This window comes from Carcharodon carcharias, chromosome 15, assembly GCF_017639515.1.
Source record: "Carcharodon carcharias isolate sCarCar2 chromosome 15, sCarCar2.pri, whole genome shotgun sequence".
NCBI classification, from domain to species: domain Eukaryota; kingdom Metazoa; phylum Chordata; class Chondrichthyes; order Lamniformes; family Lamnidae; genus Carcharodon; species Carcharodon carcharias.
In genome coordinates, this window is record NC_054481.1 from 132,040,624 (window position 1) to 132,066,132 (window position 25,509).

Sequence of the window (25,509 nt, forward strand, 5' to 3'; positions counted from 1 at the left end):
TATTGGAACAGCATGGCAAATAGTGAAGCTAGTTCTGGAGCACAAGTCTTCAGTACTATTGCTGGAATACTGTCAGGGCCCAGAGCCTTTGTGCTATCCACTGCCTTCAGATGTTTTTTTATGTCACGTAGAGTGAGTCAAATTGGCTTAAGACTGGCATCTGTGATACTGGGGACCCCAGGAGGGGATTGAGATGGATCAGCCACTTTGCAATTCTGGCTGAAGATTGTAGCAAATTCTTCAGCCTTGTCTTTTGCACTGATGTGCTGGGCTCCTCCATCATTGAGGATGGGGATATTTGTGGAACCTCCTACTCCATTTAGTTGTTTAATTGTCCACCACCATTCACGATGGGATATGACAGGACTGCAGAGCTTAGATCTGATCTGTTGGGTACGGGATCGCTTAGCCCTGTCTATCACTTGCTGCTTATGTTGTTTGGCATGCAGGTAGTCCTGTGTGATAGCTTCACCAGGTTGACACTCATTTTTAGGTATGCCTGGTGCTGCTCCTGGCATGCCCTCCTGCACTCTTCATTGAACCAGGGTTGATCCCTGGCTTGGTGCTAATTGAAGGATGGTGGATATGCTGGGCCATGAGGTTACAGATTGTGGTTGTATATAATTCTGCTGCTGCTTATGGCCCACAGCACCTCATGGATGCCCAGTCTTGAGTTGCTAGATCTGTTTAAAATCTGTCCCATTTGTCATGGTTGTAGTGCCACACAACATGATGGAGGGTTTCCTCAGCGTAAAGACAGGCTTCGTCCCCACAACAACGGTGGTAACTCCAACTAATTATGCCATGGACAGATTCAAGTAGGTTTTTTTTCCCTCTTGTTGGTTCCCTCACCACCTGCTGCAGACCCAGTCTAGTAGCTATGTCCTTTAGGACTTGGCCAGCTCAGTCAGTAGTGGTGCTACCGAGACACTCTTGGTGATGGACATTGAAGTCCCCAGCGAGACTACATTCTGTGTCCTTGCCACCCTCAATGCTTCTTCCAAGTGGTGTTCAACAGCTGAGGGAGGGGTTGTGGTTAGGGGCACTAGCTAGTAATCAGCCGGTGGTTTCCTTGCCTAGTACTAGACCCTTTTTCTAGTCATGGCATTAATGCTCCACACCCCTCCCCCCCACCCAGCATCAATCTCTTAATAGGATTTACCAAAATATGCTTGGAATGTGTACTTAATAATCTTTAACGAAAACCTTTGTTGCAAAAAATGAAACATTTTGGAGATTACAGCTTCACTAACCCTCAGACAGTAAGGTGAACAGTGCCTTTAAAATTAGTTTTCATTTTTTTCTTCTGATAGTCACTGGGAAGGGTTTGTAATTCTGTGTTTCAGACATTTCTCTTTCTGCCTTTTAAATGCATTAAGTGACCTGTAGAAAAATAATTGTGTAACCCACATAAAGTAATGAGCTGAACTCTGTTTCATCTCTAGCTATTGGGGCCCAGTTAATGTTCAAATTAGTTATGCTTTTTAAACAAATTAATCTTACTTGTCAAATTCTCTGACAGTCATGAAATGAAATGTCGAGATTAAGTCTAAGATGTTCATCAGTGTTTCCATGGCGATGGCTTCACGTGAATAAAAACAATCTTTGAAGCTCGAGCCATAACATGCAAAAGACACTTAACAGCTTGCCAATTGCATGGCTCTATTGCCACCTTGATAGGTTGGTGCTTACATTTCCAGTTTAAATGGATGCAGGTTTGGTCATCGAGTTAGCAAATGCTAGTGCAATTGTACAGAAATGGTGTAAGTGAAACAAGAGGCACATCTTCAACTTGATGCCACAAATAATCATATAACTTTTCAGCAGCAAAAAAGCCAATCCTGATTGGTATGAATGCATTTTTCAAGAGGTTAAGGATTGAAATAATGCTGAAATTTACATCCAACATATTGTTGCTTGTAGCCTCAATGACCCAGTGGCTAATTCGACTCATGTTTAAATTCCATTAAGATCGGGGTGACCCAAGACAATCCCTGGTCCGTGTTGCATCATGGGAGCTTATCTGGGACAATGCGAAGGTACAATTAGCCTTGGGGCTTCTGGGTTCAGGAAAGGGGAAGCAAAGACTCCCTGTTTCTCATTATTATCCTGTTAGAAAATGGTTCAAGAGATGATGTAAGGACAGGAATGGGGTTGTGCTAGGAGGCCTTGCTATAGGTGAAAAGCATATAGCCTTGGCTGATAGGTGAAGACTGGTTTAACAAAATTTGAATTATTTTACTGCTGGATGAGTGAGCCTTGCCTTACCAGTGGCTAGAAAAGCCCTTAAACTCTTTGCCTCAGAGGCCTTCGGGCTGCCAATGGGACATCTCCCGATCTCCCAGTCCGCTTGTGCATCAGGGAGCCAGGTCACCAGTGCACTTCTTGTCAGGTTAAAGCAGTATATCACTTTACCCATGGGTTAGAACAGTCAAAACAAGAGGAATTTGCAGTAATGTCTGACTTTGTCTGGATGGACTATTGGTTGCATTCATGTTGCCATCAGGACACCAAAAGACCACCTGGGAGCTTTATCAAACAGGGAGAGATTTCACACCATTAATATGCATCTTAAATGTGATTACCACAGAAGAATTAAGTGTGTGCTCAGTACTCAGGCAGCCACCCCGATACACTCCATTCTGCAGCAGCCAAATAGTCACCTCCTATTCCATTGTCCTAGAATGGCTGAGGATGGCTGCTTGGGGGCAAGACTTAACCCCACCTTCTAACATGGCTGATGATACCTCATCATAATGTAAATGCCTGCATTGGAGGCAGTCCAGAGAAGGTTCACTAGGTTGATCCCAGGTATGGGGGGATTTTCTTATGAGGAGAGGTTGAGTAGGTTGGGCCTGTGCTCATTGGAGTTTGGAAGATTGAGAGGTGACCTTATTGAAACATGTAAGATTCTTAGAGGGCTTGACAGGGTAGATGCTGAGAGGTTGTTTCCCCTGTGGGAGAGTCTAGGATCAGAGGGCATAATCTCAGAGTAAGGGGTCACCCATTTAAAACAGAGATGAGGAGGAACTTCTTCTCTCAGAGGGTAATGAATCTGTGGAATTCTTTACCACAGAGGGCTGTAGAAGCTGGGTTATTAAGTATATTCAAGGCTGAGATAGACAGATTTTTAATCTGTAAGGGAATCAAGGGTTATGGGGAAAAGGCAGGAAAGTGGACTTGAGAGTTATCAGATCAGCTATGGGCCGAATGGCCTACTTCTGCTCTTACATCTTATGGTCTTATGCCTGAAAAGCTCAGGAGTAACTGGAGCCACAGCACTACAATGAACCTTTGTGAGGTCAAGATGGGACTCTTGAAGCTAAACTTCAATAGATTGGATTGGTCCAGGGACTCCCTGCAACATGCTTCAGAGGCACAATCCTGCAGCATTGTGGCTGCAACATCTGCCACAATATGGAGAGAATTGCTGCTGGAGGAGCAACTCACTGGAGGAGGAGACTCCATAAATATCCTCATCCCAAATGATGGAGGAGGCCAGAACATTGGCGCAACAGATAAGGCTGAAGCATTTGCTACAATCTTCAGCCAGAAGTGCCGAGTGGATGATCCATCTTGGCCTCCTCTGGAGGTCCCCAGCATCATAGATGCCAGTTTTCAGCCAATTTGATTCACTCCACGTGATATCAAGTGACTGATGGCACTGGATACTGCAAAGGCTGTGGGCCCTGACAATATTCCAGCAATAGTACTGAAGATTATGTCCCAGAATATGCCGTGCCCCTAGCCAAACTGTTCCAGTACAGCTACAACATTGACATCTACCCGGCTATGTGGAAAATTGCCCAGGTTTGTCCTGTCCACACAAAGCAGGACAAATCCAATGCAGCCAATTACCTCCCAATCAGTCTACTCTCGATCATCAGTAATGAAAGGGGTCAACAGTGCTATTCAGCACTTACACAGTAATAACCTGCTCACTGACGCTCAGTTTTGGTTCCGCCAGGGCCACTCAGCTCCTGACCTCATTACAGCCTTGGTTCAAATATGGGCAAAAGAGCTGAACAATGCAGACTCGATGGGTCGAAGCACCTCTTCTGCACTGTGTGATTCTGTGAAATCCCAAGGCGAGTTGAGAGTGACTGCCCTTGACATCAAGGCCGCATTTGACCGAGTGTGGTATCAAGGTACCCTAGCAAAACTGGAGTCAATGGGAATCAGGGAAAAGCTCTCCATTGGCTGGAGTCATACCTAGCACAAAGGAAGATGGTTGTGGTTGTTGGAGGTGAATCATCCCAGTCCCTGGACATCACTGCAGGAGTTCCTCAGGGTAGTGTCCTCGGCCCAACCATCTTCAGCTGCTTCATCAATGACCTTCCTTCCATCATAAGGTCAGAAGTGGGGATGGTTGCTGATGATTGCACAATGTTCAGCATCATTCGTGACACCTCAGATACTGAAGCAGTCCATGTCCAAATGCAGCAAGACCTGGACAATATCCAGGCTTGGGCTGACAAGTGGCAAGTAACATTCACACCACACAAGTGTCAGGTAATGACCATCTCCAACAAGAGAGAATCCAACATCACCCCTTGACATTCATTGGCATTACTATCACTGAATCCCCCACTATCAACATCCTGGGGGTTACCATTGACCAGAAACTGAACTGGGCTAGCCATATAAATACTGTGGCTACAAGAGCAGGTCAGAGACTATAAATTGTGCGACGAGTAACTCACCTCCTGACTCCCCAAAGCCTGTCCACCATCTACAAGGCACAAGTCAGGAGTGTGATGGAATACTCCCCACTTGCCTGGATGAGTGCAGCTCCCACAATACAAGAAGCTTGACACCGTCCAGGACAAAGCAGCCCAATTGATTGGCACCACGTCCACAAACATTCACTCCCTCCACCACGGACACACAGTGTGTCCTATCTAGTAGCTTTTACAAACAATAATTTGAGACAAAATTGACAGTCACGAGCAAATGTGGGTTTTTAAGGAAAGAGAGCACAAGTTTGTTCAGGGAATGTCATGTTTCACTAATGTGCTGGAGATTTTTTTGAAGAGGTTACAGGAAGGGTTGTTGAGGGTAATGCTGTTGATGTGGTATACATTCAATTCCAAGAGGTGTTTGACACAGTGCCACACAAAACTGAGATGTTTCAGATAGAAGCAAAATACTGCAGATGCTGGAAATCTGAAATAAAAGCAGAAAATGCTGGAAAAGCTCAGCAGGTCTGACAGCATTTGTGGAGAGAGAAACAGTTAACGTTTCGAGTCTGTATGACTCTTCAGCTCTCTGCACAGACGCTGCCAGGGCCTGATGTGCTTTTCCAGCATTTTCTGTTTTTATATGTGTATATATATATATATATATTATTGAGATGTCTCATCCCAGTCCTGGTGCACGATTCATAAAAAAACCCCCCAGAAAGTTAAAACACATCAATAAACAGGAAAAAAAGTTATAAAAAAAAAGTTCTGGCGCCTGGTTTACACTCGGGAAGTTTCCAGATTGTCCAGTTACAAAAGGACTTTTTCAATCTGAATCCAGCCTGAGGGAATCTGAGAGGCCAAAGCTGGTGGGGGGGGGGTGGGGGGTGGTGGTGTTGGTGGGTCGGGGGTGGGTCTCCCTCTCCCTCCAATAGTCAAAAATCACACATTCCAGTCGATCCGGTTCCTGGTGAGGGTTTTGACTGTCGGGGAAATGGGTTGCGCAGTGACTTTTTAACAACTGAGACTGACTTGAGAAACGTTCCTGGTAACTTTAGAAGTGTAAGCGGACTCCAGTGGAGGCTTGATTTGAATGCAGCGTTAATGCTGCTCTCTCTACACCACCCCACCCCACCTCCCCCCTGCTCGCCAGGTCCCCGGGGGGGGGGGGGGTGGTGGTGTGGGTGGGGTGTGGGGGGAGGGAGAACAGAGCCAGCGAATCGAAATGTGGCAAGCCCATCACACACCTCTCCCAACGTCATTCATTGATATCCAATCCCATTCAAATCACTGACACACAAAGAGCAAGTTCCTTCCCTACCCAGGTTGTATGAGCCATTGCAGAACAGACGGAGCAACACCGGGGAGTGTTTTCTACCTTTAGTGCAAGAGATTGTACGAAGAGCAATTATTATTATTTTTTTTTGTTGTTGTTGTTGCGAGGACTTTTTTTTTTGTTTTTAAATCGCAGAAAGGATTTGAACCACCTTCCAGACACGTTTAGATCATCCAAAGTCGGCGCGTTGAAGATACGCCGCAATCATAGGGAGGGGGTGGGGGGGGGAAGAAGTCGCTAATTGTGTGATAACAGGAACAGGAATGGCCACAGAAAAGGTAAGGTTTATTCTGTGAAACCCCCACTCCCCACCTCCCCCACCCACCCACCCACACCTCCAGCCTGACCCAGTGGAGGCTGGAAAGATCGGGGAGCGTCTTTGCTGTTGAGACCCCCGCCCGGAAACTTAAAAGTGGCCGATTGTGGTAATGCGGAAGAACATGGAACCTATTTTAAAAAAGGCGGCGATCAGTGGGTTTCCCTCTTGGAAGTTTCTTTGTGCGTTGGAGTAGCTGCTGTTTTGTAGTTAGAGCGAAGGGACAAGGGGAAAGGTAGAGGCTTCACTTGTCCCAACCACCCCCTTAAACCAGCTTAAATTTCACCCTCCCTTCTAATTTCCCTTAGTTCTGTTGAGGGGGTCGCACAGACCCGAAACGTTAACTGTGTCCCTCTCCGCAGATGCTGCCAGTCCTGCTGAGTTTTTCCAGCTATTTTTATTTTTGATTCGGATTTCCAGCATCCGCAGTTTTTTTTTATTTTATTTTGCTTTTATGAAGGTAGAGGCTGCCCTGGATTGGAACGGAATAGCGGTGGAGGGCCGCCGGACGATTGTACTTTACATTGAGTGGGAGAGAGCGGGACATGTAAATATTACACAGAGGCTGTGGGAGAGGGAAACGCACAAAGAGCAGTTGTCCCGGCTCAAAGACCATGTTACCAAAACAATGAGTAAAACAGAGCCCGTGTATTGATGCAAAAACCAATGAACATTTTAAGAATGAATTCCCAGCATGAGGAAGACGAATAATATCCAGATCAGTGAAAGTGTTTATTTCTAAGAGAAGTTTTGAACCCTTAATGTCTTCTGGAGTTCCCAAGAATGTCTGGCAGTGCTGGGGGGCAGTGGGGTGGGGGGGGGCAGTGAGGTTCTCTCCCCAGATGTAAAAACTGGTTATAAAAACAGAAAATGCTGCAAAAACTCAGCAGGCCAGGCAGCATCTGTGGAGAGAGAAACAAGAGTTAATGTTTCCAGTCCGTATGACTTCTTCCTTAGAGCAATAACCTGTTCTTTTTATTTTAAATAGGTTATTCTCACACGAATTGAAAAGCAACAGAAAGGTGGTAGATATTTGTGTGTGAAATTCGATCGGGATTTAAATTCTAGCACATCAAAATTTAACAAGAACGGAACTGGTAAACTGTACGCAAATATATGTATATATATAAACCTCTATAAGCAGAGATCAGTCTGATTGGGGAAAATGACTCCAGTTAATCGACAATGCGATCAGATGTCAAGTCAGTTCAAAAGCTAGCTGTATTAATGAAAAAAAAACATTTATATATTTAAAAATAATTTGCTGAATCATGGTAATTATTAAGTCAGTTCCTTATCCACTGTATTTATCACCGCCACTCCCCAGGAAAGATCCACTCCAGGCGGGGTCATCACCAACTAGAAAAGCTGCTCAGTGACTCCCAGCAAACTCCCAAAAGAATATAGTTCCTGGGCAAAAAAAAACTGTTTAACATCGTGGACGACTTATGTCTGGCTTCATTTCAGAGGATGTGTTGTAATGGGTGTTCGCTTTTAACACAAAAGTTTATTGGTTTTGTTACACGAAGAAACTGAGAAGTGAGGGTGAATCTGCACCATTGGGTTGAGGTTAAAGTCCAGGGAGTCACTGCTCCCCTAATAGCGTCTCACACATTTCGATGCTAATCGATAACATTTTAAAACTCCACGCAAAGGTGTGTCGTTTTGAATTTTGGTGGACCATCAGGATGTAGCTGTTTTAATTCATTTTGGTCTGTGAAATGGGATAGTTCTGTAGTTACTAGTTGGTTACCAGGTAAAACTGCGAGAAGAGTGCAGACTGTGTACGTGAGCGTGTGAGCGTAGAGTTCCCAACTCTGCTGTCAGCTCTCAAATAGCTTGCCGCTAAAATCTGCAGTTTTATGTTAGATTTCATGAATCTGTAACTTTTCGGTTCCCTCTGTAATAGTTAACACTTTATAACCTCACCACTCTAAAATCTGTTTGCCATTTATACCTCAAACTCCAGTGTGTGTACATGCCCAGTTGTACATTAAGCAAATATGCCGAACTATTCAAAAATTATTCCGGTTATTGATTTTCAAGACATCCATTTTGTTTATCACAAGAAATATTGACAGATTAAGCTTTAATTTAAAATGATTTTAATCATTCCCAATATTTATTTTTCTTATCTTGAGTAAGCAGAGCTGAGACAGCAATTACTGGGTTAGATGAACGAGAAGTGTGGTCGTTAAATCATGTGAAAGGAATAAAACAGCTTTAAGTGCTTTCAGGGATCTGTTGCTGTAGCAACAATGAATATCATAAATTCTTAATCAGCAAAATCTACATCCAGTGAATCAACTAGAGCAGCAAAAACTTGCTTTCCTTCACTCAACCGAAATAACACAGCTAGACCTTGTTATAAAGGCATTAAACCAATAAAAATTATGAGATCTATTTCCTGATGAGTATCAGCATTTGAATGTAATACCAATTACGTATATTTGGATTCAACGTTTCATGTACAAGGTCTGGGCTCAGCCCTACCCTTTTGTATGACCAGTCAGTGCTGCGTGTAATGTTAACAGTCAGATTCAGATCCAGGCTACTCAGCTAATATTCACAATGAATTTTTAAAATATATCCTTTGGCATTTCTTAAATATTGCAATAAAATGGCTACATTTTTAAACAGATCTATTTTGAAGACTTTTCTAGATGCACCAAGGCCGAACAATTCATAGAACTATAATCAAAATAGCACAGCGCGAAAAATCAATAATTATGTACCCCAAATTTAGCCTGTCCAGCTTTAAAGGATTTGTACTGCTTAAGGTAAAGACACACAGCGGACCTGTGCACACACTGGGATTTTAAATCATGAGTTGCAAAAGGATTTGAAAATAGGAAAGTGCCAACAAAGACAGAGAGGACTGAAAAGTTACATGTTCCTGAAAGGTAACATGAAAATGCGTGTTAGTTTGCCAGAATGGTACTTGGGCTGACAACAGAAGATATAGAAAAATCTATACTGACTCGCTCATGTACACCGGGCTGTTGCTGATACTTGCTGCGTCACGAGATGCAGCCATCATCCAGTCACATGGAACTAAAAGTTGGAGGTTCTTTTGCTAGGGCTGCATTTGCCATTAGAGGTAATAGAGTTGGTGCTTGAGTGGATAGAATATAGTATACAAAAACAAAAATTGCTGGACAAACTCAGCAGGTCTGGCAGCATCTGTGGAAAGAAAGAGTTAACTTTTTGAGTCCAGATGACTCTTCAATTCGAAGAAGAGTCATACGGACTCGAAACGTTAACTCTGTTTCTCTCTCCACAGATGCTGTCAGACCTGCTGAGTTTTTCCAGCATTTTTTGTTTTTGTTTCAGATTTCCAGCATCCGCAATATTTTGCTTTTAGAATATAATATAGTTCTGATTCTCCAGCCCACGTTTGTGTGGTTCAGTGGGTCGTACTTTCGTCCCCTGGGGTAAAAAGTTGTGAGTTCCTGACCCACTCTAAAGATGTGAGCCCATATTTCAGACCAACATTCCAGTGCACTACCAAAGGAATGCCATCTTTCAGACGAGTTGTTAAACTAGGCTCTTGCTGAGCTCTGTGGTGGATATAAAAGATCCCATGGCACTATTCTGAAGAAAAGCAGGGGACTTATCCCCAGTGTCCTGGCCAATATTTATAAGACCATAAAAATAGGAGCTGAAATTAGGCCATTCAGCCCATCAAGTCTGCTCCACCATTCAGTCATGGCTGATAAGTTTCTCAACCCCATTCTCTCGCCTTCTCCCTGTAACCTTTGGTAAGGGGATCAGCCAAGAACCTATCTACCTGGCCTCCACAGCCTTCTGTGGCAATTATCCCTCAATTAACATCAAAGAAACAGATCGCCTGATCATTATCACGTAGCTGTTTTTGGGATCTTGCTGTGTGCAAATTGGCTGCTGTGTTTCCTACATGACAGCAGTGAGCACACTTCAAGCACTACATTGTTGGCTGTAAAGTGCTTTGGGATGTCCCAAGTTAGGAAAATTTGTTAAACAAATCCAAGTTTTCTTTTACTGAGTCACAAAGTAATCCGTCTGGATCATCAGAAAAGTGGTCACATAGGAGAAGAGACAAACTTAAGCATTTGTCACAGGACACCCCCTGCAAAGATCTCACAGCTTTCTACAATTACAGCTGTGAAGCAGTTTGCTGCCTGTATAACGCAATTTGTCATAAAAGGTGTTGGAGGTCTAGTGACTCCGAGCAATATCAGATTACTTGCTGCAAGGCAGTCACTTGACTTACTCACATGCAGGACACTGTCAAGGTTAAAAGGACAAGATAAATCAGCAGGCAGTGATTATGATACATTTGGGGACTGTGGTGGTGATCTTTATTTGGAATGGTGACTTAATGCGGTATTAAATGATTCTGGAGAGGGAAATTATATACTCACTGCTCCTAGTCAATGATGCAGCAATAAACAACCTGCACTGGGCGAGGGTGGATCTTAATTGCCAGAGGGTTTCCAATAGGAAATTGCTGGTTTCGGTTATGCCATGGAGATTTTAACTGCTGGGTCTATTAACATGGGGTGAGGTGGAAACAACAGTTGGCCTCTGCAATAACTGGTGGACAGTGGCAGTTTGCTGGTGCTAGGGGAAGAGGGTTCCAGTGAGGGTCCTTCAGTAGGAGGTGGGGGGTGGGGAAGCTGTGTGTCTGTAATAGGGGAAACATAAACCTTCCTTGTGGGGCCCACCTGAATACACCCGCTCCTCTTGGCCCCTTAAAAAGTGGGAGAAACTTACCTGGATAAGGCCAGTCCAGCTCTCCCATTCCCACTCCGCTGGTCTTCACCTGGAGGGAGAGTCAGGCCAAATTCCTTACTTGGGCTGAAGTTAAAATTACTTTTGGGGTACAATGATGTCATCAGATCCTGATTAGCATTAAGTGAATTAGTGAACCCATCAGTTTTGATTGGCTGGCTTAGTTTAAAAAGGTCAGTTAAAGCTGTAAATGTCACAGTCCAGACAGCTTCTCAGTGAGCGAGTGAACCTGGTTATTTTAGGTGCCCATGGGCATAGTTGCTGTCAGGCAGGTGGGGTCAAAATCCAACCTCTTCAACCCCACCCCTTCAAATTCTTCAAAATATATATTTTAAAAAATTGGAATCCAGAAGCCCTCATCATTTCTACCAACATCCATAGTTTGTACTGTTTGATACATTAGGCAACAGACCCAATTAAAACTTAAGTCTGCAAGTTTGTTACTCAGGATTGTACATGTGTTTAACACAAGCAGAAGGGCAGTGTCAGTACCCCAGTGCTGGGCTCCAGAACTCGAATTCAAGGAATAGAAGTGGAGTTTAAGCTTAGCTATTTGTATGTGGAACTCTGACTGCGTTTAAGACAGTAATACTGTACAGTGGGATTGACAAATGGAACATTATTTACATTGTGAACATAGTTCAGCAAAAGCTGAATGCAAGTGGAGACTGCTGACCTTTTGTGTTTATTTTTCTTCCTGCTCCTGACCATAATTAAGACTATAATCACGCAATTCCATTGGCTAAACCGAGGGAATCTGGCTCCACGACTTAAGGTTTAACTGAAAACATGACAGCAGCTAAGGGACGGAGATTCTTTTTCATTTGTTCATGGGATGTGGACTCCGTAGGCTGGGCCAGCATTTATATTGCCCATCCCTAGTTGCCCTTGAGAAGGTGGTGGTGAGCTGCCTTCTTGAACCGCTGCAGTCCATGTGGTGTAGGTACACCCACAGTGCTGTTAGGGAGGGAGTTCCAGGATTTTGACCCAGTGACAGTGAAGGAACGGTGATATATTTCCAAGTCAGGATGGTGAGTGGCTTGGAGGGGAACTTCCCAGGCGGTGGTGTTCCCATCTATCTGCTGCCCTTGTCCTTCTAGATGGTAGTGGTCATGGGTTTAGAAGGTGCTGTTGAAGGAAAGTTTCTTCAGATGGTACACACTGCTGCCACTGTGTGACAATGGTGGAGGATATGAATGTTTAAGGTGGTGGATGGGGTGCTGATCAAGCGGCTGCTTTGTTCTGGATAATGTTGAGCTTCTTGAGTGTTGTGAGTTTCCAGTGTAGGCCTTGTGAGGTCAGGCCAAACATCAGCCATAGCGCAAACAATGTTAAATCACTTTTGGAATGTCCAATAGAGAGGACAGTACGACAATTCAGGTCGATTATTGATGTTCCGCTGGGATTCCATTCACAACCATGGCTGGGTATCCACCTGGAGATAATTAACACCTCCTGCCAGTTCCCATGGGTGCACATATACAACAACAACTTATATTCATATAGCACCTTTAACATAATAAAATGTGCCAAGGCACTTCACAGGAGCGTTAAAAGGCCACATTAAAAGGAGGCACCAGACCTCCTAAGGACATATTAGTCCAAGTGACCAAAGCGTAGTCAAGGAGGAAAGTTTCAAGGAACATCTTAATGGAGGAGAGTGAGGTAGAGATGGGAAGGTTTAGGGAGGGAATTCCAGAGCTTATGACCTGGGAAACTGAAGGCACTGCCACCAATGTTGGTCCAATCAAAATATATAATACATAAATATATATAAGATGAAATGGAGACCGTACAGTAATGTGACCAATCCTGGGGGATGTATTTAAGAACAGCTTTTAGGCTGCAGGATGTAGTATTTATATTTACTTTTAAAGATCTTTTTCAGCTCCAGCTCTGTTTATGCACGTGGAAATACATTCAGAAAAAGTGTAATGATTTTTAAAAAGCACAGTCATTGAGATGTTGGGTGGGGGGTGGGATGAGACTGCACATCTACATGTCATTTTTATCATATTGCCATCATAAACAAGCTATAATGATGTAAAATATTTAAAAGCAAATAATGTCATTGGATTGGATATTGTGACTAAATGAAAGGTATTCCCCTATAATGTCAGTGCTTGTTTCATGGTCAGCTATAGTTGGAGGTCTTCTGAATCATTTGGAATTATAACTTCATACTGATACAGAGGGAACAAATATCCCTTTGAACAGAATGTCTTTGTCTAAGCTTTAGAATTCCCTCCCTAAATCTCTCTGTTTCTCTCTCCATCTTTATATACACTCCTTAAAACCTACCTCCTTCATCAAGCTTTTGGTTGCCTGTCATAATATCACCTTATGTGGATCGCTGTTAATTTACTGAGGCCGCCAATGTAAAATTGCAGTCGGATCCCAAAGCTGTTATCAGGACCGGTCATGTGTATCTGTAAAAATCTTCGCTGGATCTGTAACTAAATCCTAACACTAACCCCTGTATCTGCTCCCAGCACAGTTAAATGTAGTACCCCACAACAACAATCATTTGCATTTATATAGTGCCTTTAACATGGTTAAGATTTTCCAATGTGCTTCATAGGAAGGGTAGACAAAATTTGACACCAAGCCACATAAAGAGTTGTCAGGACCAGTGGCCAAAAGCTTGGTCAAAGAGATAAGTTTTGAGGAACCTTTTAAAAAGAGAGGGATGCACAGATTTTTGGGAGGAAATTCCAGAGCTTATGACTCAGACATCATGCAATAAAATTCTTACTTTCTCTTCCCCTTGAATAGAGTTCTCTATTTTGTGCCTTCCTCAATTTTGTCTCTGAATGGGTTTTCTCTTGCACCCTTGAACAAATCATCTGTCCACCACAACCCCCCCCAAACCCTGGCTCCTTCAGAATCTCTGCCTCTTTCTCTCCTTCAAGAAGATTTATTCGCTATCCCCTCACCCACGTCAAAGGGACTAACCCCACTCCTGCTGCTTCAGCTGGGACCTCTCCTTGTCCCTCCTAACTAAGCCTGAGTGTTTACCTGTTGACCTGCCCCCAGACAAACAAAATCAGGAGTTCACTCATGAGAGATGGACTCAGGGCCACTGTTAGTTATGTAAATAAAGAACCATGTTACTTTTTAATGAAACAAAAACAGAAATACCTGGAAAGACTCAGCAGGTCTGGCAGCATCGGCGGAGAAGAGCAAAGTTGACGTTTTGAGTCTTCATGACCCTTCAACAGAACTGTTGAAGGGTCATGAGGAGTCGAAATGTCAACTCTTTTCTTCTCCGCCGATGCTGCCAGACCTGCTGAGTTTTTCCAGGTAATTCTGTTTTTGTTTTGGATTTCCAGCATCCGCAGTTTTTTTGTTTTTATCTCAATGTTACTTTTTAACCCTGTGTTAGGGCCACAGCTGCATGATGGTTACTGGAAACTGTAATCCAGATTAGAGATGGACGGCTTTGTACTTGTTTATTTACATGGGGGCTGGTTTATTGGCCTCCCTCTCATAGTGGGTATTAAACTGGTTGTGGGAGAGGAAGGGTTGTGAAAACTGGGGGAAAGGGTATACACAATCGTCTGTGGCCAGTAGTTGGGGGTGGGGGGAGGTGGGATTTGATTGTGAGATTGCTGAGCCAACTTTACAGATAAGTTTGTTTGATAGTTGTGGAATTTTTGAAGTGAGAGGTACGTTGTGACGTGGGTGAGGATTGTTTGTATTCTCAAATGGTTTTTTTTGTGGAATGTTGCTTTGGTGAATTGTGACTGAGAAGAAGATTGAAACTAGGGATAATTGGTGGGTAACAGGAGAAAGTAATCAATCAGAAAAAAAAAAGTACAGAGCCGGTGAAAATTATTAGAAACCTCTCTTGTGCCCCCAATTCCTCTTCCATGAGGAGAGGGCAGGAAATTGGAGTTGAGGCTGAAATGAGATCAGCCATGATCGTAATGAATGGTGGGGCAGGCTCAAGGGGCTGAATAGCCTACTCCTGCTCCTAGTTCTTATGTTCTTATGTTCCAAGTGAAACAATATCTGTACCCTTTCCAATTTAGTATACTGCACTCTGAAAATCTCTGTTCAGTCTGCAGTAGTGACCCTGAGCTACTGGCCACTTGCCACTTTAATTCTCCACCCCACTCTTACTCTGACCTTTCTGTCCTTGGCCTGCTACATTGTTCTTTGAGCTTGTGTTGAGTTTCCTTGGTACAGCATCTCGTCTTTTACTCAGCACTTTACAGACTTCAGGTCTTAATATTGAGCTTAACAACTTTAAACCTCAAGCACTATTCTATTTTCCTTCAAAAGGCCGGTGCTAGTGATGGACGACAGCTGTACAAGCACAATTGCAGTTCAGAGAGTGTGAGCTGGTGTTTGGGGTGGGGATATAGTCACTAGGATGGTACACACACCAGGGGAGGGGGCCTAATTGCCTTGCCTCTCACACAGTCCCAAGCCTTCTCTTTGCCAGGTTTTCCATACTTCCTGTCCTTTGTTGTAGCCATTTTCACCTCTTTTGTTTTTCTACTCACCACATTATCACCCTATTTTGTCTAGCATCATCACTTCTTTGGTTATTCCTTCCCTCCTCCCATTACAGATCTCTCTCACCCCAGCGACTCCCTATTTGCTTAAAAACTGTTCAGTTCTAGTTCTGATGAAAGGTCATTGACCTGAAATGTTAACTCAGGTTTCCCTCTTCTCTCCGCATCGTCTGGTGAATGCTTTCCTGCATTTTCAACTTTTTTTTCAGCTTTTGTTTTGAAACTATTAGAGTGTTTTCTTTTGTACAAAATAGGGAGCTCCTTAATTTGATTTAAAGTTTCTGATCCCAGTTAAGCTTAAAAAAGGTTGGAATAAAATAAAGCCTTTATTAAAGTAAGGAAAGGCTTTAGTTAAAAGGAAGGGGTTTTACTTTTTGACTTTGCTTATTTGACGTTTTTGGGATGGGGGAGGGTGCACTTTAATTAGTTGCGCAACTGTGCAAGTTTGTTGAGTAGGGTTTACTCTTAATGTGTTTTTCAGTCAATTCAGTGCTTTGTGTTCTTCCGGAAGTAAATAAAGCTGCTTAATGTACACGCTAAAACAAGGATCTTCAATTTTGAGAAATGCAGTGTTTACTGTACCCATTCTGAGATTTTTGCTGAGCTATTGTAAAGGGATTAAACATTGTGACCTGAGTCTGCAAAGCTAACATTTAATGGTAACAAAATGAATAATTGTTCTGCTAATGAACCAGAATAAAGATAAAAACAGACTTTGGCCAATAAAGCAGGAATGTGGGCAGTCGATTCAAAGTTGGTGTTTTACTCAGAATTAGTCGGCTCTGGACTTTCTCCTTTAAGAATAACCACACTTTTAGAGGTATACTGAAAATGGGAGACATTTTTGTAAAATATAAAATGATTAATTGCTATAATGGCAATACATTTTCACTGAAACACATGGAAGACCATACCAGAAAAAAAGAAAATAAAGATTGGAGGAATAGAACTCACAAATCAAACATCTGCATTTAATGAACAAATTAAAATTTGGCTGCTGAGACTCAGCATGTTCCCAACTTTTTCCAAGTGGAGTATCTCTTTCGTTCCAGGTCAGTGTTACATTGGTACACAAAGTACAGAATGTGATCTTCTCTTTTTATTTTCTTTCAGAAAATTACTGCAAGGCTAATAATTGCAGTAAGTACAGCAGTGCTTGGGTCAGTACAGTTCGGGTACAACACAGGTGTCATCAATGCTCCCCAGAAGGTAAGATGCTCAGAACTGCTTCAAGTAAAGAAAAAATAATGTTAAGATCCAATTCGTTTTATAACAGAATTATGCGCTTTGTGGGAAAGATTGATTCACTTGGCATATATTATGATAATAAATGTTAACCACATTATATTAATAGCATTTGAATGGGAATTCTTCAGTCTTAGTGTAGAGTAAAACAAAATTTTGGAGAATGCAGCTTCTATTTATCCTTATAAAAAGGTTTTATCCTGTAAATAATGTTGTATTAAATGTACCTGAACTTAATTATAGCATTTTATATTCCTTCCCCAAACTAAAAGCTGACAACTCTTGCAAGGTTACAGTTCACAGCCCTCAATGACTGCTCAAGTTGCCATTCTTAAAGTGCGAGTCCAGGCAGTGACTGCCTTGGATTGACATTGTCCTGCCCCTTACTCAACATCCATTCACTTCTGTGCAGGGGTCAGTGAATAGTTATCTAGAACAGGAACATTGTCCCTTTTCTCCACCCCCCCCCCCAACTTAAAACTGCACAAGCCATTCTCGGAGCTCTGATAAATATGTTCTCTGGGGTTAGGCTTTTCATTGCAGCTGAGATTGATATCTGCAGTGATGAGCAGTGTATTAGTGGTAATGAAAGACCTGGAAGGTAATGAATGGAAAGTACATTCTTCTTAGTAGAATTTCTCGCCTTGGAGCTTCCAAGAAATTCCTCATGAAACCAGTTGTAACATTTTTAAAAATGTACTCAGAGTAGTCTGTGTTTAATTGTTTCTGTTAAGACCTAGCTTCAGCTTGAAGCCATTGGAAATATAATATTTGGGAACTCAATAACTATTGGTTATATATAAATTCACCTGGTTTGTAAATGTAACACTTATTTCTTCCCTAAATAATTTTTCTGCTTAGTTGTTCCTTCCATCAGCAGAGCAGTAGATTGATAATTGAATCAAACAGGTGTCAGGATGCACAGAGAACAGGGCCCCTAGAATGGAATATTGAATAAGTCAATGGGACATCATGTCATTAGCTGTGTATAGAGAAAAGCTGCTAAATCTAATCACTAATTAGTTTTTAACTTGGTTTCCAGCCTGTTTATATGCCACCAATTCTTATTATCTCTCTTATTTAAAGGGAAGGAAAATACTGATGCTTTGAAAGGTAAATTCATATTAGATACATTTCAGACTTTTCATAACCTGCTGAATTTGATCCCAGCATCTTTCATCTAACACAGCTACTGTTCAACTGTGTTTCCATGATTTGAATATATTATTAGAATGCTGTCTCTGAAAATCAAGATTATTGGGTAAAACAGAGCCTTGCACTGAAACTTCCAAGTCTTCTAATTCTGACTGTAAGGCAGGAAAAATAATAGTTGCCAGAAGTCACTGGTCATCATAAAAGCCAAAGTAAAAATCCGCGTTTGTGTAACAAATTCCTTTGCTGCATCTAACTTGGCAGCATCTCAGATTAGTACTGATCATGTTTTGGCCAGAACATCACTGCACATGTCCTAATGTTATAGGCAGTCATAACCCTAGGGTAGAAACTACGTAGGCTGTAACTGCCCACTGGTGCTTTATTGACTCGCACAGTCAAATCTGTAGCAACAGAGAAGTGTATATATCAGTATATATAAGTGTATAGATAAGTGTGTATACCAGTATATATAAGAATATAGATAAGTGTATATATAAGTATAGACAAGTGTATAGATAAGTATAAATATCAGTATATATGTGTATACATAAGTGCAGATAAGTGTATACATCAGTATATATGTGTATATATATGCACATGTATCAGTATATATAAGTGTATGTATATATATAAGTGTATATATCAGTATCTATAAGTGTAGATAAAAGTATAGGTAAGTGTATATATCAGCTCCAAGAGTTATCATATCAAGATGTACAGTGGACTATGGAGCACACATCAGTTACTGCCGGTAGCAGAATGGATCTCCACTATCAGACTATCACCATAGAAATAGCATTCTCCAAAGAAAGTAAAAATGCCTTCAACTGTTGAATAACACTCTGACATCACCAATGCAGGATTATTTCCTGTAATTACACTGATCTTGCCCAATTATGGTCAACTTTGAGCTACAAGCACATTGACCGGGTGAGCCCAAACTTGGATTTATATTAGAAGCTACGCTGTAAATAAGAGAGCCTTTTGTTCCACATACAGGACTGGGATAAGATTCAAATCCCTGCCCCGTTCTTGAGAGCACAGTGTGTCAACACATCCCTCACACTTCCCCGTTAAAATCGGGACTCAGACTTTTGAGAAAACCTTGTTCAAGGAGCTCTTTTTGGAAACAGTCATGTGAATGATTGATGGGGTCATCAGTTGTTATATTCCAGCTTCCAGATGCTTTCACATAAAATACCCTGCACACCATCTTAGAACAGTTGTTAATTTGTTTAAAATGAATGAATAATTACCTCCCCAAATAGTGGCCAGAGAAATGTTAAACAACTGTGATAAGCAGTTAGTGAAGATAATAGGTCCTTTTATTACTCCTGAAGTACTGAAATCTGTAACTTGAGAGTGATATCATTAAGAACAAATTCAATGTTGTATAACTTAACGCAAAAACCCAAAACATTTATTTTTCAATTCTTTGTGTTCTGGGAATGAATTATCTTTAGCTTTTTTTCCTAAAATGGGATGGGGGTGTCACTGGCAAAGCCAGCATTTGTTCCCCATGCCTAATTTCCCTTGAACTGAGTGGCTTGGCCATTTCAGAGTCAACCACCTCGCTGTAGGCCAGACCAGGTAAGGACAGCAGATTTCCTTCCCTAAAGGGCATTAATGAACCAGATGGGTTTTTACAGTAATCAATGACACTTTCATGGTTTCCATCACAGAGACAAGATTCATATTCCGGATTTATTAATTGAATTGAAATTCAGCCAAGGTGGGATTTGAACCCAGGCCCTTAAGAGTGTTAGCGTGGGCCTCAGGATTATTACTTGCCCAGTAACATCACCACTACACCACCGTCCCCCACTGTGATAGCAATTAGGTTTTATAATTCACTTGTATATAAAAGCAGTTATGAGGAAAAGGTGCAAGGGTCGGTGCAGCCTGCTCAATGTTACAGAGTAAACCTTATCTTTGACTGAAGGACTTTTCTAAAGAATGAAAACAGTTCAGTTTGTAGAAAGTTACCTGGAAACTTGAGGGGAAAGATGCTAAAGCTCAAGTCCAGCGACAGTGAATTAGGGCTGCTCCTTTTAGATTCAAGGTCTGGTAACTTATCCACACAATTTCCTCTGTGACTTCAAACGTGAATTAACTGCTGCGGTTAAATGGGTGAGAGGTGACTGATAAGTCACATGATGTTAGTCGGTTTAAGAAATGCACCTAGAAAAGCTAATTACAATAACTGCTATCTAAATGGTGATATCATTGTGATATTGAGTCAGAGTCTGATATGAAACCAGAAACATTAGCCCATGTGTTCTACTTGAAAGGCAGTTTCGTGCCAAGATGGTAACCAGTGTAGAATCAGGAAGATATCCTTTTGCTGTGACCTTTTATTAAACAAAAATTCTGTCAACACTAGCAGATCCAGCGTGAAACTATGATGGTAAAGATACTGCTTGTTCTCAGCAGATGTCGCCCTCGTGCCACATAGTGGGGAGGTTGCTTTACTTGATCAGGAAGGGTGATCCATTTTGTTGTCTTTACTATACGTTACTTCAGAATTCTTTCACTAATACCGCACTCTGACTTTACTTTCCAAAAGGAAGAACTGTAACATTACTCAATCATCGTAATTATCAATGTTTGAATTTTACTATTTATTCAGCATTTGGCAATCCTGATTTACCAGCTTATCTCAGAATTATTCTTAACAAACAGGTAGAAAAAGAGGCTGCATCTACTTGTGGCATGACCTCTGTTAACAGGACAATGGCACAGCTGGTGGCAGAATTACACTATATTCCAAACATAAGTCGGCAACATTTGGAAATCATACTATTGAAATTCTCAGGACAGAAGTCCTTGCCTAAAAGGTTTAGGTGACCACAGTTCATCTCTTACATTCTTCATTGTTCCTGATTTCTTTTTCAGGTTATTGAAAGTTTCATTAATGATACCTGGTTACTGCGATATAATGAACCCGTCAATTCATCAGTTCTCACCACAGTTTGGTCTCTGGCTGTTGCCATTTTCTCTGTGGGTGGTATGGTTGGATCATTTTCAGTAGGATTATTCGTCAACCGGTTTGGAAGGTAATATATGAGATGCAACATATTTATTTCTCATACATACCAGATGCTCATTAACTTACTGATACACTGTAATACCCCAGTGTTTGATATGTGACTTAGCAAATGTCACAAAGTCTAACAGAGTTCTGGGGAAAATATTTGCTGTTAGCAACTGAAGTTTTACATTTTTACAGTAGGCCCATCTATTATCACAGGTGCTGCCACCTCTGGCAATCCCGATATACCAGAATTATTCTTAACAAACAGATAGAAAGTGAGGCTGCTTGTGGCATGACCTCTGTTAATAAGACGATGGCACAACTGGTGGCAGAGTTACACTATATTCCAAGTCTGAGGTGACAACATTTAGAACAAGTAACACTGAAATTTTCAGGACAGAAGTCCTTGTCAACGACCATAAAGATTGGCTGAGAAGTAGAGGGACGGTTTACATGACTGTGTTGTGTTCTTCCCTATGGCTGTGAATTGATTCTTCAGCTGGTTTGCTTCCTAAATTAGAGATTAAACCAGCCGCAATTTAACATTGACCAACTATCCTGAGCATCTTACAGTGCTAAAGGACATGTCTGACCATCAACTATCTCTAACCAAAAGTTTCTACATTAAAAAGAATACTAAGCATTAAGTCGATGTTATGAGCAGGCCAAGAGGGACAGTCTCAAGTAGGAAGTTTACCCTTGTACTGGGTTCTGTCTGCTCCCTAACAGATCCCCGCCAAACACATGGCACTTAGTACTACACTGTGTTTCCAAACCTCTAGGCATTGCACTAACTTTCAGCATTGGTCTGAAGAAAGTTAGACAATAGCATTGGATTTGGTCAATTATAATAATAATAATAATAATAATAATGAAAAGATGAAATTTAAGGCTCTGTATCTGAATGCATGTAGCATTCGAAACAAAACAGATGAACTGATAGTGCAAATAGAGATAAATAAGTAAGGCCTAATAGTCATTACAGAGACATGGCTACAGGATGGTATAGATTGGCATCTGAAGGTTGAAGGGTATGTGACTTTTAGGAAGGATAGGAATTTAGGAAAAGGTGTTGGCTCTGTTAATTAAAGATGATATTAACATAATAGAGAGGGTTGACCAAAGTTCAGGAAACCAGGATACAGGAGCAATGTGGGTAGAGATGAGGAATGATAAAAACAAGGAGTCACTTATGGGAATGATATACAGGCCCCCTAAGTGTAATTAAACGGTAGGATGGGGTATCAAAGAAGAAATTTTGAGAGCTTGTCAGAAAGGTATGGCGATTACCATAGGGAATTTTAATCTACATACAGACAGGAACAATCAAATGGGCAAATGTAGCATAGATGACAAATTCATAGAATGTTTTTGGGATATTTTCTTAGATCAGCACATTCTGGAGCTAACCAGGGAGCAGACTATACTAGACAAAAACAGAATTACCTGGAAAATCTCAACAGGTCTGGCAGCATCGGCGGAGAAGAAAAGAGTTGACATTTCGAGTCCTCATGATCCTTCAACAGAAACTGGTTCTGTTGAAGGGTCATGAGGACTCGAAACGTCAACTCTTTTCTTCTCCGCCGATGCTGCCAGACCTGCTGAGTTTTTCCAGGTAATTCTGTTTTTGTTTTGGATTTCCAGCATCCGCAGTTTTTTTGTTTTTAGCAGACTATACTAGACCTGGTATTGTGCAGTGAGATAGGATTAATTAATGACCTCATAGTGAAGGCATCCATAGGTAGCAGTGATAATAATATGATTGAATTTTACATTCAGTTTGAGGGAGAGAAGACTGGGTCTAAGACTAGTATTTTAAACTTAAATAAGGGCAATTACGAGGGTATGAAAGCAGAGCTAGTGAAAATGAACTGGTAATTTAGGTTAAGGGATATGTCAATAGAGATGCAGTGGGATATTTCAGAATATACAGGATAGATACATTCCAACCAGAAAGAAAAAATCCAAGGGGGAGGGGGGATCCACCATCTGTGGTTGACTAAAAAATTAAAGATAGTATCAAAATTAAAGAAAAAGCATATAGTTGTGCAAAGATGGGTGGCAGGTCGGAAAATTGGACAGAATACAAAAAACGGCACAGGCTGACTACTAAGGAGGGAAAAATTAGAGTACGAGAGAAAACTAGCTAGAAGTATAAAGACAAAACTAAAAGTTTCTTTAGATATTTTAAGAAGAAAAGAGTTAACAAAGTAACCGTTGGTCCTATAGAAAGTAAGTCTGCAGGACTAAAACGGAAAATAAGGAGATGGCAAACGAATTGAATAGTTAATGTGCATCGGTCTTCGCAAGAGAGGACATCAGTAACATCCCAGAAGTAACTAAATCAGGAAATGGAAGGGAGGGAGGAACTCAGGAAAATTACAATCACCAGGGAAGTGGTACTGAGCAAGTTGTTGGAACTGTGAGTTGACAAGTCCCCAGGTCCAGATGGATTTCATCCTAGATTCTTTAAAGAAGTGGCTAGTGAGAGCTGATGTATTGGTTTTAATTTTCAAAAATTCACTGGATTCAGGGAAGGTTCCATTAGATTGGAAAGTGGTGAATGCAACCTCTTTATTCAAAAAGGGAGGAAGACAGAAAGCAGGAGATCTAGACCAATTAATTTAGCATCTGTCATAGGGAAAATATTAGAAGCTATTATTGAAGACGTTGTAACTTAGATAAATTCAAAGTAGTCAGTCAACATGGCTTTGTGAAAAGGAAATCATGTTTAACCAATTAATTGGAGTTCTTTGAAGAAATAACAGGTGCTGTGGATAAAGGGGAACTAGTGGATGTGCTGTACTTAGATTTTCAGAAGGCATTTGATAAGGTGCCACACCGAAGGTTATTGCAGAAAATAAAAGCTCATAGTGTAGGCGGTAACATATTGCCATGGATAGAAGATTGACAGGCTAACAAGAAACATAAGAAACAAGAGACAACACAATTGGCTCATTTTCTGGTTGGCAGGATGTGACGAGTGGTGTGCCACAGGGATCTACGCTGGGGCCTCAACTCTTTGCAATTTATATCAATGATTTGGAGGAAGGGACCGATGGTATGGTTGCTAAATTTGTTAATGACACAAAGAAAGGAAGGAAAGTAAGCTGTGAAGAGGACATAAGAAGGTTACAAAAGGATATAGATAGAGTAGGTGAGTGGGCAAAGATCTGGCAAATGGAGTATGATGTGGGAAAATGTGAGGTTGTCCATTTTGGCAGGATGAATAAAAGAAGAGGCATATTATCTATGGTAAGAGATTGCAGAGCTCTGAGATGCAGAGGGATCTAGGTGTCCTAGTGCATGAATCAGAAAAGGTTAGTATGCAGATGCAGCAAGTGATTAGGAAAGCTAACAGAATGTTGTTGTTTATTGTGAGGGGAACTGATTACAAAAGTAGGGAGGTTATGCTTCCCATATGTACATGGCGTTGGTGAGACCACATCTGGAGTGTTGTATACAGTATTGGTCTCCTTATTTAAAGAAAGATGTAAATGCGTTACAAGCAGTTCAGAGAAGGTTTACTAGACTAATATCAGTAATGGGTGGGTTGTCCTATGAGGAAAGGCTGGACAGGTTAGGCTTGTATCCACTGGAATTTAGAAGAGTAAGAGGCAACTTCATTGAAACATAAGATCCTGAGGGGTCTTGACAGGATGGATGTGGAGACAATGTTTCCTCTTGTGGGAGAATCTAGAACTTGGGGTCACTGATTCAAAATTCATTTAGGACAGAGGTGGGGAAAAAATTTTCTCTCAGGGGACTGTGAGACTTTAGAATTCTCTTCCTCAAAAGGTTGCTGAGGCAGAGTCCTTGAATATCTTTAAGGCAGAGGTAGATAGATTCTTGAAACCTGCCATCCTTACCTGGTCTGCTTATATGTGACTCCAGACCCACAGCAATGTGGTTGACCCTTAAATGCCCTAAACGAGGGCCACTAGGGAAATGCTGGCCGAGCTAGTGAAGCCCTGTGAATGAATAAAAAGCAAAAGATGCTGGAATTCTGAAATAAAAACAGAAAATGCTGGAAATACTCAATGGGTCAATCAGCATCCGTGGAGAGGGAAACAGTATTAACGTTTCAGGGTTTGATGAACTTTCATCAGAACTGGAAAAAGTTAGAGACGTAACAGAGTACAGAGTAGAGATAGGATGGAAGAGAAGGGAAGGCCTGTGATCTTCAACTTTATTGATCTAGCTCACTATTCAACATATATTTACTAATTACACAGAGTACTCATGATTAAGGTAGAATTCTGTTTGTACCTCAGGAACTTCACTCTAGCATCTATTCCTGATGCTGTGGGTTTCCTCCAGATGTCAAGCCATTTGTTGAGCAAATGTTGAGATTTAACTGCACCAAGACAGAAGCTTTGAGCTTCTGCCCCCATAGCCAACATTAAGGGTGGAACTTTATGGCAGCGGGATTTTACGGTCCCACC

General features: G+C 41.6%; 1 protein-coding gene across 1 annotated transcript in view; it reads left to right on the plus strand.

Moving 5' to 3' along the window:
- The first annotated feature begins 5,980 nt into the window (after positions 1-5,980).
- LOC121287949 (solute carrier family 2, facilitated glucose transporter member 1) overlaps positions 5,981-25,509 on the plus strand; it is a 33,508-nt gene continuing 13,979 nt past the window's right edge. Inside the window, exons 1-3 of the mRNA XM_041206104.1 lie at positions 5,981-6,296; positions 16,744-16,839; positions 20,926-21,086. Coding sequence (XP_041062038.1) covers positions 6,282-6,296; positions 16,744-16,839; positions 20,926-21,086 — 272 coding nt within the window. The 5' untranslated portion in view covers positions 5,981-6,281. The remainder of the gene's footprint in view (positions 6,297-16,743; positions 16,840-20,925; positions 21,087-25,509) is intronic.